The sequence below is a fragment of the Electrona antarctica genome (assembly GCF_951216825.1).
Source record: "Electrona antarctica genome assembly, chromosome: 14".
NCBI lineage: Eukaryota > Metazoa > Chordata > Actinopteri > Myctophiformes > Myctophidae > Electrona > Electrona antarctica.
The window spans coordinates 17,986,335-18,008,261 of NC_136795.1; the positions used below are offsets into that span (position 1 = coordinate 17,986,335).

The window sequence follows — 21,927 nt, forward strand, 5'->3', positions numbered from 1 at the left end:
TTCTTGTTTTTGGTAATACGTTTCGTGTTAGTGGTGATCCCCATCATGTCTGTCTGTGTTTACGGGTTTATTGGAGCAATATACCTGCTGGGACAGAGGTTAGTGATCATATTGTATTATGCATTGCATGTTAAATATTTAAAGGGACACTTCACCCTTTTTGCAAAAAAATATATATGTTAATGACATTTAGAAGATTTAGAACACTTTCCTAGGGGTCTTTCTTTATGTGTGTAATATGTGGTTTTAGATATTTTAGCAGTGAGCCCAGTGTCTCTGATGTCATGGACACTGGGCTCACTTCCTTCTTGGAGTACAATTCCCATAATGCTTTGGTGCACTGCTCCTCCTCCTTCTTACAGTGTTTCCACACCTAAGCGGAAAACGGCCAACAGCCGCAGACAGAAGAAGCTGTCCGCAGCTTCTTTTCCGAGTTTTTAGACAGCTGGTGGATGGAAAAGAAGCTCCACCTCCGCGGATGACTGCCGCGACGGCCAGATTCCCGGAAACGCTCTCCTCCGCGGCAGTCATCCGCGGAGGTGGAGCTTAATTTCCATCCACCAGCTGTCTAAAAACCCGGAAAAGAAGCTGTCCGACAGCCGAAAACGTCCGCGGCTCTTTAGTAAGTCTGGCAGCACCTTTACTGAGACAACATGTAGTCCAGGAAGTAAGTGAGCATGCTAAAATCTAAAATATCTAAAACCACATATTACACACATAAAGGAAAACTAAAGTGTTCTAAATATTCTAAAGGTCATTAACTTTGCAAAAAGGGTGAAGTGTTCCTTTAAGGAAGTGGCTCACTGTGAGTAACGCTGGGTTGATGTAAAGGCCTACAGCAGTCAGGATTAGGTACAGGAAGAAGCTTATTGATTGTCACTGAACTCTATGCAAAAATAAAATATACTGTATATACTGTAGATACAAATACAATTGTGCTAGTGGGTAGACAAATAGTCTACATGTTGAGAAACCAGAAGGAAAGACGGTACATTAATGAACTAATCAGCGTTCAGTCCTCTTATCGTTCTTGTAATGGATGGATACCAACGTCAAGCACTGAGAATAATAGGAACTTACAACAAATGGGACCCCCGATTCATGGGTCAATACAAACGGAGCAAATAGTAAAGTCACAGTGTTCATAAAACTCTTACAATGCAGTCTGGGTTGTGACGATGACACTTTTACTCATTTTCTGTTTTTTTAATTTTATTTTTTTAATACAAAAATAACTAACCCCCCCCCCCCTTGCCCCACTTTTGTCTAAAGAAAGAATGAGAGGAAAAACTTTAAAGTATGCAAGGCTTTTCCGAAGTGGATTTCCTTTAGTTGTAAAAGTGTGCAAAAAGTAAGAACAGGAACTTTACAAGTCGGCGGCAGTCAGTCCATCACCTGGGAGCTCTCTGAGGCTTGCAGAAATGGCTCAAACCTTTGTAAACCATCATTATTCTGTGCTTTTCTTCATGCATGGTGGGCTGAGCTGGGAACAAATTGTGGTCTCGGTTGTGGTCATGTTTGAGAATATCGTTTCCTGGGATTAAAAAGAGAATGTTCCACAACAAAAAATACCCAATCAAATACAAAAAGAGCAAAGCGCTCACAGCGTTTGTATTTCCAAAGGATCTTTGAGGTGACCTCGGGAGGGGGAGGAGGACAATGTCTCAGAAGTTGCTGAACAGCTGATATTTCATATTCCAGTCCATCTGCGGCGCCCTCTTCTTTGCTCTCTTGGCGTGCGCCTTCTCCTTGGCTTCGGCCGCCGTGGGGCTCAGACGCAGGCCGATCTCAGAGAACGGGTCCAGGAGACGGCCTCCCTCATCTTCCGCCAGCTAAACAAACGTATCCAGAGAGAGAGAGAGAGGCATTAACGGTACTGACCTGAGATCAGATTCTAAAAATGTCTTCTACATCGGGCTATGGTCGATGCCTACACCCCTGCCCGACCACTTCGGTCTGCCACCTCGGGGCGACTGATTGCCTCGTCACTCAAGGGTCCTTCTGGCCGATCCACACGGTCACGACTCTTTTCTGTTCTGGCCCCACAGTGGTGGAATGAACTTCCCACTGATGTTAGGACAGCAGAGTCACTGCCCATATTTCGCCGCAGGTTGAAAACCCACCTCTTCAGGCAACACTACCCTTCCTCTCTGCCTGACCTACTTGTTGTTAACTAGTTGTACGAACGCTTGTTTTCTATTGTTGTATTGTTTATTGGATCTTGTTTAGTCGGTACACTTAATTGTTTTAGCTCATGCTCATTTGATTTAGCTATTTTGTCTCATCTGTTTAAGGAAATAGGTAGCTGATATATTGCACTTTTACCTTAGCGCTAGGTATACTCTTGGTTGCTTGTTTTTGCAGAAAATGCACTAAAGACTTCTGGTGATTAGTAGTTTTTGTTCCCTACCTATGTTGAATACACTTAGTGTAAGTCGCTTTGGATGTAATGTAATGTACATCCTGACAGTTTTCTGAAAAAGCTATGTTTCTATGTAAGTCGTTCTTCGATTAAAAAAAAATAGCAGACCTACAAGCTCGTAGCGCGCCACTCGGTGGCGCGCTATGAGCTTGTAGATCTAACATAATATAACACTAATAACACTGATCTAACACTAATATAACCGTATAACACATAATATATAACACTAATATAACCGTATGTCTGTGTCCCATATGGAGATCTCTGTATCTGTCTGTCTGTGTCTGAAGATTGCACTCTTCAGACAGACTGACTGTGAAAAGTGGAAGTAATCAAAGGGCAGGTACTGTATATGGTTGCCATGGTAATCAATTGACTGAGGCAGAGACTGGAAATTCTACAGGTGAGGGGACTTAGGCTCATTAGGTCCACTGCATATGTTTGTGGTGTTTCTGGACAACGGTGTATCCCACCGACTCAAGGCACTGTGGTGGTGTGGAACATGTGTGTCAAATTCGGAGTCGGTGGGGCAAACGGTTTGCGGGTTACGTGGATTACAGAGGTACGGTACGTACACGCGTACAGAGATGTGGTGCATTTATAGTAGGACTAGACCTGTACGTGCCCGTCGGCCACCGGCCTACTTGAGAACGATGCAACTTGGGAACCTAATAATACCCGTTGTCAACTTGTCATAGCACCCGTTTTAACTATCTGTCTGTGTCCCTTTTGTGCCCATACTGTATATAGAGATCTCTGTATCTGTCTGTCTGCCTGTGCCTGAAGAGTAAGTACATTTTTATTTATAAAGCACCTTTCGAAACAAGGTTACAAAGTGCTGAACAGTGACACAATATAAAACAATCAGGTTAAAACAAACATAGTAGTAAAATAATGCAAGAAAAAGATATACATAATCAATACTCAAGATTAAAACAGAAACAAAACAAACAGACATGCAAAGGAGCTCACGTGACAACATGGGAAAAAGAGTGCAAACTGAGTGCAAAAGTGGACTGGTTAAGTAATCAATTGGCAGTTGTGGGGTTGCCATGGCAATCAATTGGCTGAGGCAGAGGCTGGGAATTGCTTACTCATCTTCGAAGAGAAAAGCCTGGTCACAACCTATTCCAACCAATCACAACACTTCATTCACGGTGAATGTAAACTGATTTGTAAAGCATAAACGTCATTTCCATGAGCGGTACTTCTGCCAAAATCCTGCAACCTCCGCCCAAAACAAATTATAGCCTCTACAGCTTAGGTCTTGCCCAGCGTGACAGGTGAGGGGACTTGGGGTCATTAGGTCCACTGGCAGAGCCTGACCAGAGCCTTTTGTGGTGTTTCTGGACAGCGGTGTATGCCACCGACTCAAGGCCAGGCACTGCACTCCCTGTGGGGGTGTGGAATGCGTGTGTCAAATTTGAAGTCGGTGGGGCAAACGGTTCTCGTCTTCTCGAGTTACGTGCATTACAACCGTACACGCAGACAGAGACGTGGCACATTTATATTTAGATACTACAATTTTTTGATAGTACACTAATAGTAAAGTAAGGAAATACATTTAAATATATGAATGAATAAATAAAATCTTTATTTATACCTGTCCTGCATGCATCAGGTGTGTTCATATGTATATTGACCACAGTGACTACTGAGTAATAAACTAAGACAAATCTTAATACTGTATGTACAGCCTCAACTTTGGATCAAGATCAACTTTGGATTTAACATGTGAAACTACTTTAAAATCTTGCATAACAATATTAAAAGATTGTGAGTTGAATCCTGATTTAAATAGAATACTTCCATGTCAGAAATAGATTGGAAAAAGCTCATAGGCAGTTATGCCAAAGAATGGATTTCATCCGTCAGGGGAAGCTGAAGGTATGGCCATTCCCCAGACCGGGACTCCAGGGCCCGGCCTTCCAGCTGTCAGATGATCACCATCACACAGTCAGAGACCTTTACTTGGTCGCACCTTGCAATCCTGCCTCAGTCTTGGTACAAGCAGCAGCCCATTCAAAGCATTATTTCAGTGTGCTACACATTTCTATCTACATCCTGGGATCAGATCTCAACCCGACGGTGCGAGACGCAAGACGTAACCGACCCAACGCAAGGGAGGAATTTCTCTCACCCAGCGTTGCTTATGTACTTTAGAAAACAACTAATGTTGCCTAATCATTCCAAGTGGCTCTTATTTTGAAGAGGAAGTCTGTTTCTGTTGTAGCCAAGCTGCCATGACAGTTGTTATGATGCCGGCAAGTCTAACCAAGTAGTAAACAAGAACCCACGTGGATTAAACACAAGCTTTAAGCCAAAGTTCATATATTTATGATATGAAAACCATGCATCTTTGACTTAAATCATTTAATGTACACACTTTGGAAGTATATTAAACAGAACTTATACGGCATTAGGTGAGTAGTTCATTGTATAAGTCTCATGCTGATAAAATCATCAACAACATAGTTGCCAAAAAAATCATTAACTGTTACTGTCACTGCCTGCAAGAATGTAATGTTATTAATTGAAGTTCACAGGCCGGTACGCACTGCATGAACTGTTTGAACCCCTTGAACTGTTTGGCCGCCATGCCAATTCTTATAAACATTTGAGTTCATTAGTTGAGGTGGGTCTGCCGTGCACTGAGGTGCTGAACTCTTTACTCTCAAATGGTTTGAATTTGTGTGAGTAAAAACTGCAGTAAGACCCGCAGTTGCGGGGATGTGTTTGTTTTAAAGCGATGTAACGTCCAGCTTTGATGGGTTATTATATCCATAATGCATTGTGTCATACACTGTGTGTGTGTGTGTGTGTGTGTGTGTGTGTGTGTGTGTGTGGTGTGGGTCGGTGGTTCGGGGGACCCAATCATGTATTGACTTGTTCCGCCGCCAGTGCACTGTGCTAGAGAATGATGGCTTAAACACTTGCTAATGTTCAGCATGACACATGTATAATTATGCCATATTTCGGGTGTAGCTGCCGTGGGAACTCTATATGGTTATGTCTGAGTCATAGTAAACTCTATCTATGGTTATGTCTAAGTCATAGTAAACTATATGGTTATGTCTGAGTCATAGTAAACTATATGGTTATGTCTATATGGTTATGTCTGAGTCATAGTAAACTCTATCTATGGTTATGTCTGAGTCATAGTAAACTCTATCTATGGTTATGTCTGAGTCATAGTAAACTATCTATGGTTATGTCTGAGTCATAGTAAACTATATATGGTTATGTCTGAGTCATAGTAAACTCTATCTATGGTTATGTCTGAGTCATAGTAAACTATATGGTTATGTCTGAGTCATAGTAAACTATATGGTTGTGTCTGAGTCATAGTAAACTATATGGTTATGTCTGAGTCATAGTAAACTATATCTATGGTTATGTCTGAGTCATAGTAAACTATCTATGGTTATGTCTGAGTCATAGTAAACTATATGGTTATGTCTGAGTCATAGTAAACTATATGGTTATGTCTGAGTCATAGTAAACTCTATCTATGGTTATGTCTGAGTCATAGTAAACTATCTATGGTTATGTCTGAGTCATAGTAAACTATATGGTTATGTCTGAGTCATAGTAAACTATATGGTTATGTCTGAGTCATAGTAAACTATATATGGTTATGTCTGAGTCATAGTAAACTATATGGTTATGTCTGAGTCATAGTAAACTATATGGTTATGTCTGAGTCATAGTAAACTATATGGTTATGTCTGAGTCATAGTAAACTATCTATGGTTATGTCTGAGTCATAGTAAACTATATATGGTTATGTCTGAGTCATAGTAAACTCTATCTATGGTTATGTCTGAGTCATAGTAAACTATCTATGGTTATGTCTGAGTCATAGTAAACTATCTATGGTTATGTCTGAGTCATAGTAAACTATCTATGGTTATGTCTGAGTCATAGTAAACTATATGGTTATGTCTGAGTCATAGTAAACTATATATGGTTATGTCTGAGTCATAGTAAACTACAACGGTGTATCCCACCGACTCAAGGCACTGTGGTGGTGTGGAACATGTGTGTCAAATTCGGAGTCGGTGGGGCAAACGGTTTGCGGGTTACGTGGATTACAGAGGTACGGTACGTACACGCGTACAGAGATGTGGTGCATTTATAGTAGGACTAGACCTGTACGTGCCCGTCGGCCACCGGCCTACTTGAGAACGATGCAACTTGGGAACCTAATAATACCCGTTGTCAACTTGTCATAGCACCCGTTTTAACTATCTGTCTGTGTCCCTTTTGTGCCCATACTGTATATAGAGATCTCTGTATATGTCTGTCTGCCTGTGCCTGAAGAGTAAGTACATTTTTATTTATAAAGCACCTATCTAACTATCTATGGTTATGTCTGAGTCATAGTAAACTATATGGTTATGTCTGAGTCATAGTAAACGATATGGTTATGTCTGAGTCATAGTAAACTATATATGGTTATGTCTGAGTCATAGTAAACTATCTATGGTTATGTCTGAGTCATAGTAAACTATATGGTTATGTCTGAGTCATAGTAAACTATATGGTTATGTCTGAGTCATAGTAAACTATATGGTTATGTCTGAGTCATAGTAAACTATCTATGGTTATGTCTGAGTCATAGTAAACTATATATGGTTATGTCTGAGTCATAGTAAACTCTATCTATGGTTATGTCTGAGTCATAGTAAACTATCTATGGTTATGTCTGAGTCATAGTAAACTATCTATGGTTATGTCTGAGTCATAGTAAACTATCTATGGTTATGTCTGAGTCATAGTAAACTCTATCTATGGTTATGTCTATATAAACCATCTATCTATGGTTATGTCTGAGTCATAGTAAACTCTATCTATGGTTATGTCTGAGTCATAGTAAACTATCTATAGTTATGTCTGAGTCATAGTAAACTATCTATGGTTATGTCTGAGTCATAGTAAACTATATGGTTATGTCTGAGTCATAGTAAACTATATGGTTATGTCTGAGTCATAGTAAACTATATATGGTTATGTCTGAGTCATAGTAAACTACAACGGTGTATCCCACCGACTCAAGGCACTGTGGTGGTGTGGAACATGTGTGTCAAATTCGGAGTCGGTGGGGCAAACGGTTTGCGGGTTACGTGGATTACAGAGGTACGGTACGTACACGCGTACAGAGATGTGGTGCATTTATAGTAGGACTAGACCTGTACGTGCCCGTCGGCCACCGGCCTACTTGAGAACGATGCAACTTGGGAACCTAATAATACCCGTTGTCAACTTGTCATAGCACCCGTTTTAACTATCTGTCTGTGTCCCTTTTGTGCCCATACTGTATATAGAGATCTCTGTATCTGTCTGTCTGCCTGTGCCTGAAGAGTAAGTACATTTTTATTTATAAAGCACCTATCTAACTATCTATGGTTATGTCTGAGTCATAGTAAACTATATGGTTATGTCTGAGTCATAGTAAACTATATGGTTATGTCTGAGTCATAGTAAACTATATATGGTTATGTCTGAGTCATAGTAAACTATCTATGGTTATGTCTGAGTCATAGTAAACTATATGGTTATGTCTGAGTCATAGTAAACTATATGGTTATGTCTGAGTCATAGTAAACTATATGGTTATGTCTGAGTCATAGTAAACTATATGGTTATGTCTGAGTCATAGTAAACTATATATGGTTATGTCTGAGTCATAGTAAACTATCTATGGTTATGTCTGAGTCATAGTGACGAGTCGACTGTTATTTTCTGATGATGTCTTGTATGATGAAGTAAAAAAGAGAGATACAAGGTTTCTGCCAGACGGGTAGGACATACAGTAGAGCCATGTAAAGTATGGCCATGAACAAGCACAGGAACACATGCATAATCATGTAACCACACGCGCTGTCCCCATGCAGTCACCTGTGTGCTGTTTCCCTGGCTGCTGAGATCAGACTGCGTCGACCTCATGGACTGTGAGGCGGAGCTGCCGTTGATCTGAGGGCTGGGTGAGCCGTTGGATATGGACGGGTCATAGTCTGTGGAAGCATTGTGTCACAAACGCAAAATAATAATATAGTTTTTATATTTTAAGTATAATATTTTATAATAACAACAACATTTTTTTCAAAATATATTAAAAAAGGCAAATACGTTTATAAGGCGTAAGGCACTGACGAAAATAGGGCCCCTTATATCTAACCTCATGTACATACTGTACACACTGTACCAGCTGGATTATGCTATGTCTATATGAAGGAAACCTGTGATGTGACTAATTCTGAACAACAGCAATTATTATTATTATTATTATTATTATCACTATTCATATTTTGTATCATAATAGGTTACAAGTATAAACTCAATACTGAGTGCAACACAACACAGGGGTACCCCAGTGCATTTGGGGTAGTGTAGTCTAACCTCTGAGATGGCAGACGGTTGGGGCGATGCCCATCCTCTTGAAGTGTTCGTCTGTGTCCGGGTCCACCACCAACAACCTGGTCTCGTCTCCAGCGTTCTTTATGAAAGCCACTACCTCTGCATGGCGCATGCTCTCAATGTTCACTCCATTCACCTGAGGTGGAAGGAAGTGAGAGGAACAAAACCATTCAGTTACATTTTTAAAAATGTGCATTTTGCTTTGTTGCACGTCTAATGACTAATTATGAATTTGTGAAGTCCTGAATAGCGTGTTAACAGTAGATGATAAACCAACATTGCATGCAGCAGAGGTGAACTGAATTCAGTATGCCAAGAAGAACATTGATGGACTCAACAGTGCATTACCTCATCCAGCCAACAGATGGGGACGTGCAACAACATACTGCCTGTCCTCAGACTCAGCACTCATGTCTTACAAATGTCTATCAACCTGGTATATATCCCACCACACAATGTTACTGTTAAAGACTTCTGTCTTACAAGTAAGAATCAATGGCAATTATTTACTATGTATTTATTAACCTACATAAAGCTGTAGAAAAAATAAAAATAAAACATTTCTCTTCAGCTGTAGCTCGCCAACATAAGATCATATTGTGTGTGTGTGTGTGTGTGTGTGTGTGTGTGTGTGTGTGTGTGTGTGTGTGTGTGTGTGTGTGTGTGTGTGTGTGTGTGTGTGTGTGTGTGTGTGTGTGTGTGTGTGTGTGACTGTGACCATGTGTTCTTGCTTACTGTAAATCGCTCTGGATTAAGAGCGTCTGTCAAATGCCTAAATTGTGTGCGTTTGTTGTGATTGTAATCACACCTTGGTGTGTGTGTGTGTGCGTGCGTGCGTGCGTGCGTGCGTGTGGTTGACAGTGTGCGTGACAACATTGCCAGTGTCTGTACACCTAACCAGCGAAACACAATGGCCCATTATGGTTTTCTCTTTATCTAGATGTTATGCCCGGTTTGAAGGCCTATATGTCTCGACAGCTTTGTCCAGAGCCTCAGCCTCTGTGTCTCAGGCAGGTAGCAGCTTCGGACGGCGGCCAGCGTACGTTGGTACACCATCTATTATTGATGGCTCGCCAGCGCTCTGGCTATAGTGTGGGTTTCAGGTGTCAGTGTCCTGAGGGTGAATTTGTTTAAAATTCACTCTCCTTATGACACCAGGGCAGGTACAGAGGGGGGTAAAGAGGGGGGTCTTATGAAAAGTCTTATGAAAACTTTTGGAAATGACGTCACAAGATCAACAGAGGATACGCTAGAGAGACAAACGAATTGAACAACGTAATATTGGATGGACACACACACACACACACACACACACACACACACACACACACACAGAGATAGAGAAAAAGAAAGAAAAAGACGGAGAGGGGGAGAGAGAGGAAGTGAAGGATAGAGAGCAAAAGAGAGAGAGAGAGTTGGAGGAAACAGAAGAAGAAAGAGAAGGTTTAGAACAGATGGCTAATGAGAGAGCAGCTGTTGACCATCCTGCTGCTCATAATATCTTGAAATCTCTTATCCATGGTTTGATCTCTCGACATTGTACCAGACACACTCAACCAGTCACACCAGCGGTACAGTACAGTCAGAATGGCTGGGCTGGGCTGGCACGGCACACTGATAGACAGGCTGGGAAACATCCTTGACTACAATACACTCAGTTTCTGCTATGTTGTTTATTTAGAACTGCAGGTCAGGGAAAACAAAGTATTGTGTTGCTATCGCTCTTCCTATACCTCTCTTTTATTTTTATGTTTTATTCTCATTTCCTTTCTTTTATTGTAACTTGCTGAATGTATGACCCTGTACTTGTTTTCAAATAAGTGTAATGTAGGTTTGTGAAAGCGTCTCCTTTCGCCCTTTTCCCTTCAGAGCTGCCCAGATGTTTGTCTTTTTTGTTTTTTCTTGTTTGTTCTTTTTTTTGTTGCAAAAGAAAAAGAAAATGTTGTAACTTTGGTCACCATTGAGAACATGGGAAATATACCTTTATATATGTATGATTGTAATGCACTTGATCTCATGATGTAGTTGTTCATTATGCTTGTACACGATGACCAAAATAAAAACATAATTTCAAAAAAAGAACTGCAGGTCAATGGACGGCTAAATCACTGTCTCAGAATGAGCTACAGAGTTACATTTGATCTGTAGTTCCTATCACAGCATGTGATCTGTAGTTCCTATCACAGCATGTGATGATCTGTAGTTCCTATCACAGCATGTGATCTGTAGTTCCTATCACAGCATGTGATGATCTGTAGTTCCTATCACAGCATGTGATGATCTGTAGTTCCTATCACAGCATGTGATGATCTGTAGTTCCTATCACAGCATGTGATGACATGTAGTTCCTATCACAGCATGTGATGATCTGTAGTTCCTATCACAGCATGTGATGACATGTAGTTCCTATCACAGCATGTGATGATCTGTAGTTCCTATCACAGCATGTGATGATCTGTAGTTCCTATCACAGCATGTGATGATCTGTAGTTCCTATCACAGCATGTGATGATCTGTAGTTCCTATCACAGCATGTGATGATCTGTAGTTCCTATCACAGCATGTGATGATCTGTAGTTCCTATCACAGCATGTGATGATCTGTAGTTCCTATCTTAGCATGTGATGATCTGTAGTTCCTATCTTAGCATGTGATGACATGTAGTTCCTATCACAGCATGTGATGACATGTAGTTCCTATCACAGCATGTGATGACATGTAGTTCCTATCACAGCATGTGATGATCTGTAGTTCCTATCTTAGCATGTGATGACATGTAGTTCCTATCACAGCATGTGATGATCTGTAGTTCCTATCACAGCATGTGTGCCGTGGTGCATCTCCCATCTTCTGCTGCACTGACAATTTACAATTTAGCAGGCGCTCTTAATATTAATCCAGAGCGATTTACAGTAAGCAAGAACAAAACATGGTAATACATCAAATACATAAAAATAGTCATCAAGAATCATACGTAAGCTAAGAACCTAACAATGGAATATCTATATAATGAAAGTACAGTATAATACACTTTAGAGTGCTATGTCTACAACATTGCTATCTAAATTACATACGTTGAGCCTCAGCCTTTGCACGCGCTTGTAGGTCGTCAAGGCCAGGGCAAGTGCTACGGCAAGTACAGACAGACAGATAGACAGACAGACAGACAGACAGACAGACAGGTCATGCTCCATGGGTAGCAGGTGCTGTGTTTCATACTCTGCTCTAATCATGCATCACACAACATACACACACACACAACAATACACAATGTTCCACACTGCACTGTAGGCCAATTAATACACTGCTGTAGGACAGTGTGAGTGCGCGCACGCATTCACACACACGCATGCGCATGCACGCGCACAGCCCCCCCCCCACACACACACACACATAAAATGTGTGTGTGTGAAACTATTTCCACCTACCAGGAAATAGTTTTTCCTGGTAGGTGGCTGGGCCGGCACAGTCAACCATGCTGGACTGGTTGACTGTGCCCTGCATAGGTCTAGCAGCTGTCTTTGATGTGGTTGGGTGTGTGTGTGCGTGCGTGCTCGCTTGTGTGTGTGTGCGCATGTGCGTGCATGCGCATGCATGTGCATACAGGTGTGCATACAGATGTGTGTGTGTGTCTAATCTTAGTGTGTATCCCCGCACGCGCGCACGCCGCACGGCCGCGCATATGCATGTGCATACAGGTGTGTGCGTGCATCTTGCATGGATACAAGCCAACACACCTGCACATACTGTGTGTGTGTGTGTGTGTGTGTGTGTGTGTGTGTGTGTGTGTGTGTGTGTGTGTGTGTGTGTGTGTGTGTGTTTATAGTACATCATTACTTTTAACTCCACCAGCTCCAGCTGTGAGAGTAACAACAGTGTCAGGTATACGCCTCCAGTACATTGTAACACTGGCCAATGTGTGTGTGTGTGTGTGTGTGTGTGTGTGTGTGTGTCTGTGTCGTATGTGCGTGCGTGCGTGCGTTCTTTCATGATGTACACCATATGTGGGATACCGTGTCCCAGGTCGATTATCTATCTGCATATCTAATCACTGGCTTCAGGCTAAAGCCTTATTTACTGTATATTCACTAGAACACTGGAACAATGGTGCTGCATGTCTAAAAGAACAGTGCTTCAAACTAACAGCGCGGCATGTTGCGACACGTGTTCTTTGTGACAGGTGGAAGTGGATGTGCAGCACTGCGTGTTTCTTTTCAGGAACCAATCCAATGTGTGTCAGAATCAATTTCATCGTTCTATACATTAAGGATTCTGAGAGGTTGCAGAGTCGAAGGACGTTCAGGACAGACAAGCAGAGACGTTGGCCAATAGAAGCTATGCGCGTGACATCACTATCAAAACCGGAAGCTATACGGGAACGACTACTGAGTGGCAAAAAACTATACTTTCCGGCCTTGACAGCCCATACATCCAAACAGAAAAGTCTTGATTGCATTAAACCACTTTAAACTCACTTTGCCACTCACTTTGCCCCCCAATTTGCCATTCACTTTTTGCATTGCATGTGCATACCCTCTATTGTTTGGAATCAGGGCCTCTGCCAAACATAGCTGGAATCTCTTCACGCTCATCACAGCGTTTGCAAAGATAGCCGCCAATCCCACTAGCCAAGCACCTCCGGTGTAATGAGGCATGGTGAGAGAGAGAATGAGGACACAGAGAAAGAGAGAGAGGGTGGAGGGTGGGAGGGAGGGAGGGAGAGAGAGACGGAGCAGAGAGAGAGAGAGAGAGATGTAGAGGGAGCGAGAGAGAGGGGAGGGGACGAGGGATCGTTCATGGGTCCTCACCTCGCTAACGAGCCGGTGACAGACGACACAAGTTCTACCGTGATGCATGGTCAGAGATGTCTGTAATTATCCACGCACAAACGCACGCTCGCACACACGTGCATGCAATGCATCATGGCCAACCAACCAGCAGGGGTTCTGACTCTGCACTTAGAGCTGGTTTAGACAACACACATAAATGCTCATTCATGCATGCGCGCACACACACACACACACACACACACACACACACACACACACACACACACACACACACACACACACACTATACTGTACATATAGACAATCCTTCCTCCCCAATAAAACAACAAGACACAACAGACAGAAACACATGCGCTTACTGTACAATGCACACACTGTATTCAAGGCCTGGAACTTTGTCCCGCCAAAGCAATTGCAGCTGAAAAGCTGTCCAACAAGGACAGACTGAACATCCAGTCCTGTACCAAGTAAGTTCCATTCATGCTTCAGCCACGAAGTGTGAGCTTGTACATCGGCTATTTACAGCCAGCATCACCATCACTTGAGGAAGTGTAAATCAAGTTTCTACCTTATCTCTGGCACAAGACTCTGTAAGTGAAAGATGACTGCATGGTATTAGGAAAAACAGCTCCAATCTTATTGCGACCATTGGTCGCAGTTTACTATGAAAACCTGAATTTCCCGTCAGTGTCATGCCTCGTGTCACGCCTCCATATATGATCATGCTTCGTGACACATCACGCCACCATATATGGCCGCCTCCATATATGGTTGTCAGTCCATCACGCCTCGTGACAGCACACCTCATGACACGCTCCATATATGGCTGTCTCAATATGTATATCTGACAATGACATCATCAATATGTCGATCTATCTGCATATATGGAGCTGGCCAGCAACTCTACATCTGACCTCAAACCCTTAGATCTCCTTATATGGAGCTGACCTGTTCTGACATCCATATGTTGATCCCTCCCCTCCCATCCTTCCTCTTCGATGTCTCCCTTTTGACTGATAGACTGTCCATTCAAACTCTAGACGGGTCCCCCACAAAGTTATTAGTAGAGTTTTCAACAGGCCCGAAAATTAAGGCCCGGCCCTACCTGGGCCCTCATCAAACCCTGTACACTCAAGACACTGCACCCGCCCGCTGCCACCCTTAGATTTCCAGCTGACCTGTTCTGACATTCCATATGTTGATCTGACCTCATCAAACCCTGTACATTCAAGACACGCTCCATATATGGCCAGACCTCATCAAACCCTGTACACTCAAGACACTGCCCCCGCTGCCACCCTTAGATCTCCATATATGGAGCCGCCTGTTCTGACATTCCATATGTTGATCTGACCTCATCAAACCCTGTACACTAAAGACACGCTCCATACATGTCCAGTACAGAATTCATTCCATATGTTGATCTGACCCCCCCATGCCAAAGCGCCAGCGCTCGCCAAGAAGTCTGCCGTCACCCAGGGCGTCTTACTGGTTTTAGAATGCTTGATTCCATTACACACAGAAAGCTCTAATATAGAACAATCTAAATGATTGTTGATATTGAGATTGTCCCATATTTTCCAACTGTATTCAATTTAGCATGGCTGTTTGAATAATGTCTGCTTTGATGTCTTTGAACAGTTTCTGTTGGAAACAAATGGCCAAATGCAAAACATACAATTGTATCATTGAGTCAAACCACACTGAAGAGTCAGTTGGAAATATTAGGACCACCGTCTCCAAATGGCAAATGACCTAGAAACAATGAATTATATCTATTATACACAGTTGTATTTTTCTTCATTTTGAACCATGCATTAACGATTTTCATGTACTGTACAGCAGCGTTTCCCAAACTTTTTCATGCCAAGGACCCCCAAATTGACATTTATTAGCCCGCGGACCTGACTTGGAACTTCCTACACTTCCAACTTTCCAAGCATTCAAGTGGTCAAGGTCAGAAACTAAAAGGCGGAAACACACATTTTGTTTGGCTGCTTCCGCGGCATTATAATGACTTAACCTTATATCCCAGTGTATTTAGTACATGAAGAGAAACGTTGACAGTGTTGCTTTCGTGTCACAGCACTATGTCTCAGAGAAGTCATGAGATCTAAGAAAGCCCCCAAGTGTCCGACCAGGAGTTATGAGCTGGAGGCTCATGTGGATTTTTCCAACTCGGAGGATGTCGGAAACTTCCCAGTTCCCACTTGACCCGAATGCACCCATAACTTGGTCCTTTTTTCACCGAATTCATGTGATATAGGACAGTGATGTACAATTATTTTTTTTCTTTTCTTCAAAACCACCGGTTTGATATGCATCAGGCCACGGACCCCTATTTGATGCCCTCTGGGACCCCAATCTACACTGTAAAATCCTCACTATTCATTTCACTCTGACAGTGTACAAATGGAACCAAATGGACCATTTGGTCCATTTGGTTCCATGGGCAGGAGTCCTTGGCATTGTGAATGTTTTTCCGAGCCCTGAATGGCCTTAGTTTAACCTCTCCTGACCCTGTTTGTCCTGGTCTGGTCATAAAGTACAGGCAGGGAGGTCGGAGGTCATGGGAATGACCGTTGATCTGGTAGGCTGTCTAGCCAATCAGATGAATGGTGTGCGTGCGTGTGTTTGTGCGTGCGTAGTCGTACATACGTGTGTGGACGACACCCACCTCGATGTGTCTGTCCCGGACAACGTGATCATCCCATCCCACATCACACACACATCTCTCCACTGTCTTTCCTACACAATCTCCTGTGACAGTGCTATCAGATTGATATATCACTGGCTCTCCTCCACACACACACACACACACACACACACACACACACACACACACACACACACGCACACACACACACACACGCACACTCACACACACACACACACACACACAGTGAGGAATGAGTCCGCGCTCCAGGGCTTGTTATTCTTACAAACGGGGACCGATGATGATACAAACGTAGCTCTCCTGTACTCTTAAACAAGGCTGTGACAAATGAGCAACATGCTGCCACGTCCGTATGGCACTGAGGTCATTCTGTGTGCACGCACAAAAGCATGCAGGTGCAATGGCACACACACACACGTGCACACACACACACACACACACACACACACACACACACACACACACACACACACACACACACACACACACACACACAGTATGAATTATGCTGTGGAGGATGGCAGGTAGAGAGGTTTTGAGAAGCCATTAAGGGTCCATCTATCTGTCTTTCACTGCCTATGGAATGGAATTATTTGCTTCATTCTAAGATGTGTCACACACACGACACACACCTCTACGAGTCTGTCCTGTGGACGCAGGCCGGCGCGGTCTGCCGGCGAACCCCGGTCCAGGGAGCGGATGTACTGTCCGGGCCGAGACTTCTCACTGTGCAGGTTGAAGCCGTAGCCCATCTCCGACCGCACCAGGTGACACTGACGAGGGAAGAGCTCGGACGGGTCGACCGGAGGCCGTGGTTGGTTAAGGGCCTGGGAGTGGGCTTGAGCCTGGGCGAGAGCCTCCTGGGAGAGACAGGGAGAGAGAGGGAGGGAAAGAGAGAGAGAGACAGAGACAGAGAGCTATAGGTGATATAATACAATACTCATGAAGACACAGTCACACATTACACTCAAACAAAAAGTACTATGGTTACATTTTGTTTACGTCACATTCTTTACAATGTATTGTGTCTCTATGCCTTTTCAAAGTATGCCTTGTGTAAAGCACCTTCAATTGACTTTGCGTATGAAAATGCTTTACAAATAAATAATGTGGCTTGTCTTGCATTGCTCAAATGCTGTAGCTGTAGTGCCATACAGTATGACACTAGATTAAATGAAGGTGCATGTACAGTAGATGCATGTTCCTTCACAGCAGGACACCCGGCGTCACAATTGTTTCTTTGAAAACGGTTTGGACACGGGCTTTGAGATTACTGCGGTTGCTGATCCTCTGCTTAGGTTGAAAGTGAACCACATTAAACCTGGCATTTTGGGGAAAAAAACTTCAAAGACTGATTTTAAACACAAACATAAACAATACAAATTTTCACAATTCTCAAAAAATAGCAACTATATCTGATTTTCCAGTACACAACGTGATGTCCACATTGTGTGCTAGCTCGTAGATCGGTATTGTCACTATTCGCCCCACAAGTTACAACAATGTAAATAAAGCTTATTAACTTCTACTTTAATGGCCGGCTACTGAAATGTGCTTAAATTTCATTCCACAAAACATGTTTATAGGGGTGGGGGGGTAACATCAATTGATAATGATGAAAAAGGTAAGGTAAATAGGGTATAGCATAACATGGAACTAGCTTAATGCACACACACACACACACACACACACACACACACACACACACACACACACACACGCATCTACAAACACACACTCACGTGTTGTATATGTGGAACATAGCTCGAATTGCACCTTTCTAAACTTTTTTTATTTTGCTGTATATATGGAACATAAGCTTTACCATAACTTTGCTACTCCAGGGAAAACATGCACATGTACATAGGTTACTCTTCCTTTTTTGTTTTGCTCTTTCTTGCACTCTTTATTCTATCCCTTTGTTTGCTGTGCTTGTTTGATGTTATCAATATCTACAGTATGCTGCTGCATTGTCTGAAGGAAGCCAAACTAAAATAAGTTTTACTGTACATCTTGTGTACTTGTACACAAGATGTAACAATAAAGTACAACCTTGAACCTAAGCTTGAACACACACACTACATGTTACGCAACCAGTTTATTGTTACAAGTACACATGTGAGGCTACTGTACCACCATGACACTGTACTGTATATCTGCTAAAAATACATCGAGAGTAGGAGGGAGATGGAGAGGGAGAGCTGCGGATGGAAATATGGGTATGATGTAGATAGGAGAATGGTTGGTAGTTTACACTGAGACAGAGGACAACAACTAGGTTCCCCAAATGTGTTATTTGGTGTTATTATTTGGTATATCGTTCTGTTTACTGCGTGTTATTATTTGGTATGTTCTGTATTAGTTGCAAACACACAGGAGAGAGCCCTAGCGAGGAATGTGTCTCTTGTAGAGCTGACAATAACAAATAATGCGAGGTGTGTGTGAGCGAGAAGGGGGGGAGAGCGGGTGGTGTGGGAGGTATTATAAATATAGATTGTATTGTAATATATTGTATTGCACTCACTCACAGAACAGTGAGTGAGTTTAGATAGCTGTTTTTATGAATACCAACAATGTTTCTAGCATTGGTTCATAAAACATACTTGGTTGAGGAACTGAAATGTAAGCATGCACAAATGCACAACCACACAGTCATCCATAGTGTACCATAGTCATCCATAGTCAGTACCAGTCATCCACACACACACACACACACACACACACACACACACACATACACACACACACACACACACGCACGCACACACATGCTGACTTAAGGGAATATGATAGATGCTATTTGGGATTGGTGACATTTTTGTTCAGCAGTCAACATGCAGAAATTGGCTGTTTAGAGGATGGTATAACTAAAAAATGAGGTGCTGAAAGAGAGACAGACAAGCGGCAGACATAGATAGATAGAGAAGGGGCGAGGAGGAATGATATAGTAAGACATAGATAGATAGAGAAGGGGCGAGGAGGAATGATATAGTAAGACATAGATAGATAGAGAAGGGGAGAGGAGGAATGATATAGTAAGACATAGATAGATAGAGAAGGGGCGAGGAGGAATGATATAGTAAGACATAGATAGATAGAGAAGGGGAGAGGAGGAATGATATAGTAAGACATAGATAGATAGAGAAGGGGCGAGGAGGAATGATATAGTAAGTGGCTGGAGTCTCTATAAGATAAACAGAGAGCTGTGCAGCTGGGAGTCATTAGGGAGATGTTTGTGTTTGCCATTCGAACCTCACGCTGTCTCCCGAGTCCCGATGCCTGACCACACCACATTAATCCATCCCAGGAGCCTGTGCCATCCCCTGTGGGTGTGTGTGTGCGCGTGTGTGAGACGGATGTTAGGTTCTTAGCTTACGTATGATTATTGATGACTATTTTTATGTATTTGATGAAATACTGTGTGTTGTTCTTGCTTACTGTAAATCGCTCTGGATTAAGAGCGTCTGTCAAATGTCTAAATTGTAAATGATGTGAGTTTGTTGTGATTGTAATCACACCTTTGTACTATTTTGTGTGTGTGTGTGTGTGTGTGTGCGTGCGTGCGTGCGTGCGTGCGTGCGTGCATGCGTGCGTGCGTGCGTGCGTGCGTGCGTAGAGAGAGAGTGTGTTCGCGCACAGACCTGATCTAACCTAACTTATAAGGTCCACTCTGTGGCAGACCTGTACGTGGATGGCCTGCTGTCAGTAGAACTGTGTGTGTGTGTGTGTATGTTCAAGAGATTGATTTTGATTAGATTTTTCAGATGATGAAATATTGGGTTTGAACCGATGTGCACAAGAAAAGTTGTTAAAGAAATCTGCAGAGAAACAAGTTAGCATCAGGTTTCAGTTAAAATTCTTAATTCAATCAGAGGGTGTTCACACAATTGACAATTAAATTAAGACTCAGGATTTCAGTGTGTATAATCAGATTAACTGGATTTAGGTGTGCATAATGGCCATCTGTCTTGTTTTTTTTGTATATGTCCCCTCTAAAGCAAACTGATTTCAGCAGCCCAATGATATGAGCTCTATTCCCTCCAGGTTCAAAACATTCGTATGGCATGTCACGGAATGCAGGGATTCTCAGCCCTTTCCTGGATTCAGGGCCCACTTGAAAAATCTCCAAAATGTTTGCGTCCCACCCATCTGACCACTTAACATGGCAGCACAAAACGTGTTCAGATGGGTGGGCCGTGTTCATTTTCAGTTCATGTTTATTTGCGGTCCGACTTGGATCAATGGAATTAACATTATTAAAGTTCTATTTAATCACAATCACAATGATATCTCATTTCTGAAAGTTATCAAGAAAGAATCACACCCGTGTGAAATGAGGGGCGCTCTTGTCATCGTACATCAATTTACGTTATTCCCAGCACAGTTTCAGATGTTTAATTTACGTCATATTTAGCGGAATTATCAGCACTTATCATCATACATCATCATGGATCATTCTGGCAGAATGCCTGTTGCCTGTGATTGGTTAGCTGATTTGCTCGTTTACATGACGTGACTAACCCTAACCCTTCAATGTCAATGGTGTTTACTGTTTTGATGTTTAATTTACGCCATAAAAAGCTGACAACTGTGACGTCATTTCTCCGTTCACTGTCAATGGCAAAACTTGAGACGGGCGGGAACAACATTTTGTGGACATTTGACTGGAATTATCTTACCGTGGTCAATGGCAAATCTTGAGAGGTGTGGGGACAAAAGCTGTATATAAAAGGGGCCCCTTAAAAATATGAATTTTCTTCGCCAATTAGTTGGGGGCCCTTTATAAATAACATGGGCTGGAGCACTGCTGAGCATAGTCTCGGTTATACACCCCGTAGACTGCACTCTCCATGCTTGTTTTTTTAAACAACAGGGATGTTGAGGATTTTACGGTTCTATGGGTTTTTTGGAATAATATTTTGATGAACGGCAGAGTAAAATAAGGCGACCCCCTTTTTTTTCTCCATTTCTTTTTTTAGAATGATCCGCTTCGGCAGGAAGTCACTCCCAACCATGACATCAGCCATTTGAAAACAGTGTCCCCCGGTGGGAGGGAGGAGCAGGCAGCAGGAGTCATTCTGAACACAATATCCAACCTTATCTTCCAATCTCCTCACTCAAACTGCATGTTGTTGTTGTTTTTTTACTCAGAACGAGGCAGTGTGGAAAGTTCTGGAATAAAACTGGGATCCCTTCTACAGGGAAGTTCCCACCTGGTACTAAAGGTGTAGTAGGCCTATACTGCTTGTCAGCAGAACACACACACAGAGATATGCGCGTGCGCACGCGCGCACACACACACGCGCGCGCGACACACACACGTCCTCTCTGTCTGTTGTCTTTTGAGCCTGTGTGTCTCTCTCTGTGTGTGTGTGTGTGTGTGTGTGTGTGTGTGTGTGTGTGTGTGTGTGTGTGTGTGTGTGTGTGTGTGTGTGTGTTCCTGGTTTGATTATGATGTCACGCGCATACCCTATACTGATCTATGAGAATAACATATGGATAGAGCTTCTACTGCATGTACTGTACAAACAGAGCATTACATATTCATTCAAGACTGGAACAATGATTGCTTATAGGAGGAAAGGAACGTAGGCTATATTTATCCTCTCGGAAACTTC

General features: G+C 42.6%; 1 protein-coding gene across 1 annotated transcript in view; it reads right to left on the bottom strand.

Annotated features, from left to right (window-relative positions):
• Positions 1-1,273: 1,273 nt before the first annotated feature.
• The window catches only part of LOC306936725 (Na(+)/H(+) exchange regulatory cofactor NHE-RF2), a 56,196-nt gene continuing 35,542 nt past the window's right edge, over positions 1,274-21,927 (bottom strand). The window contains exons 3-6 of the mRNA XM_079520340.1: positions 16,942-17,169; positions 8,825-8,978; positions 8,324-8,439; positions 1,274-1,832 (exon numbers count right to left, since the gene is read on the bottom strand). Of these exons, the coding sequence (XP_079376466.1) occupies positions 1,665-1,832; positions 8,324-8,439; positions 8,825-8,978; positions 16,942-17,169 (666 nt within the window). The 3' untranslated portion in view covers positions 1,274-1,664. The remainder of the gene's footprint in view (positions 1,833-8,323; positions 8,440-8,824; positions 8,979-16,941; positions 17,170-21,927) is intronic.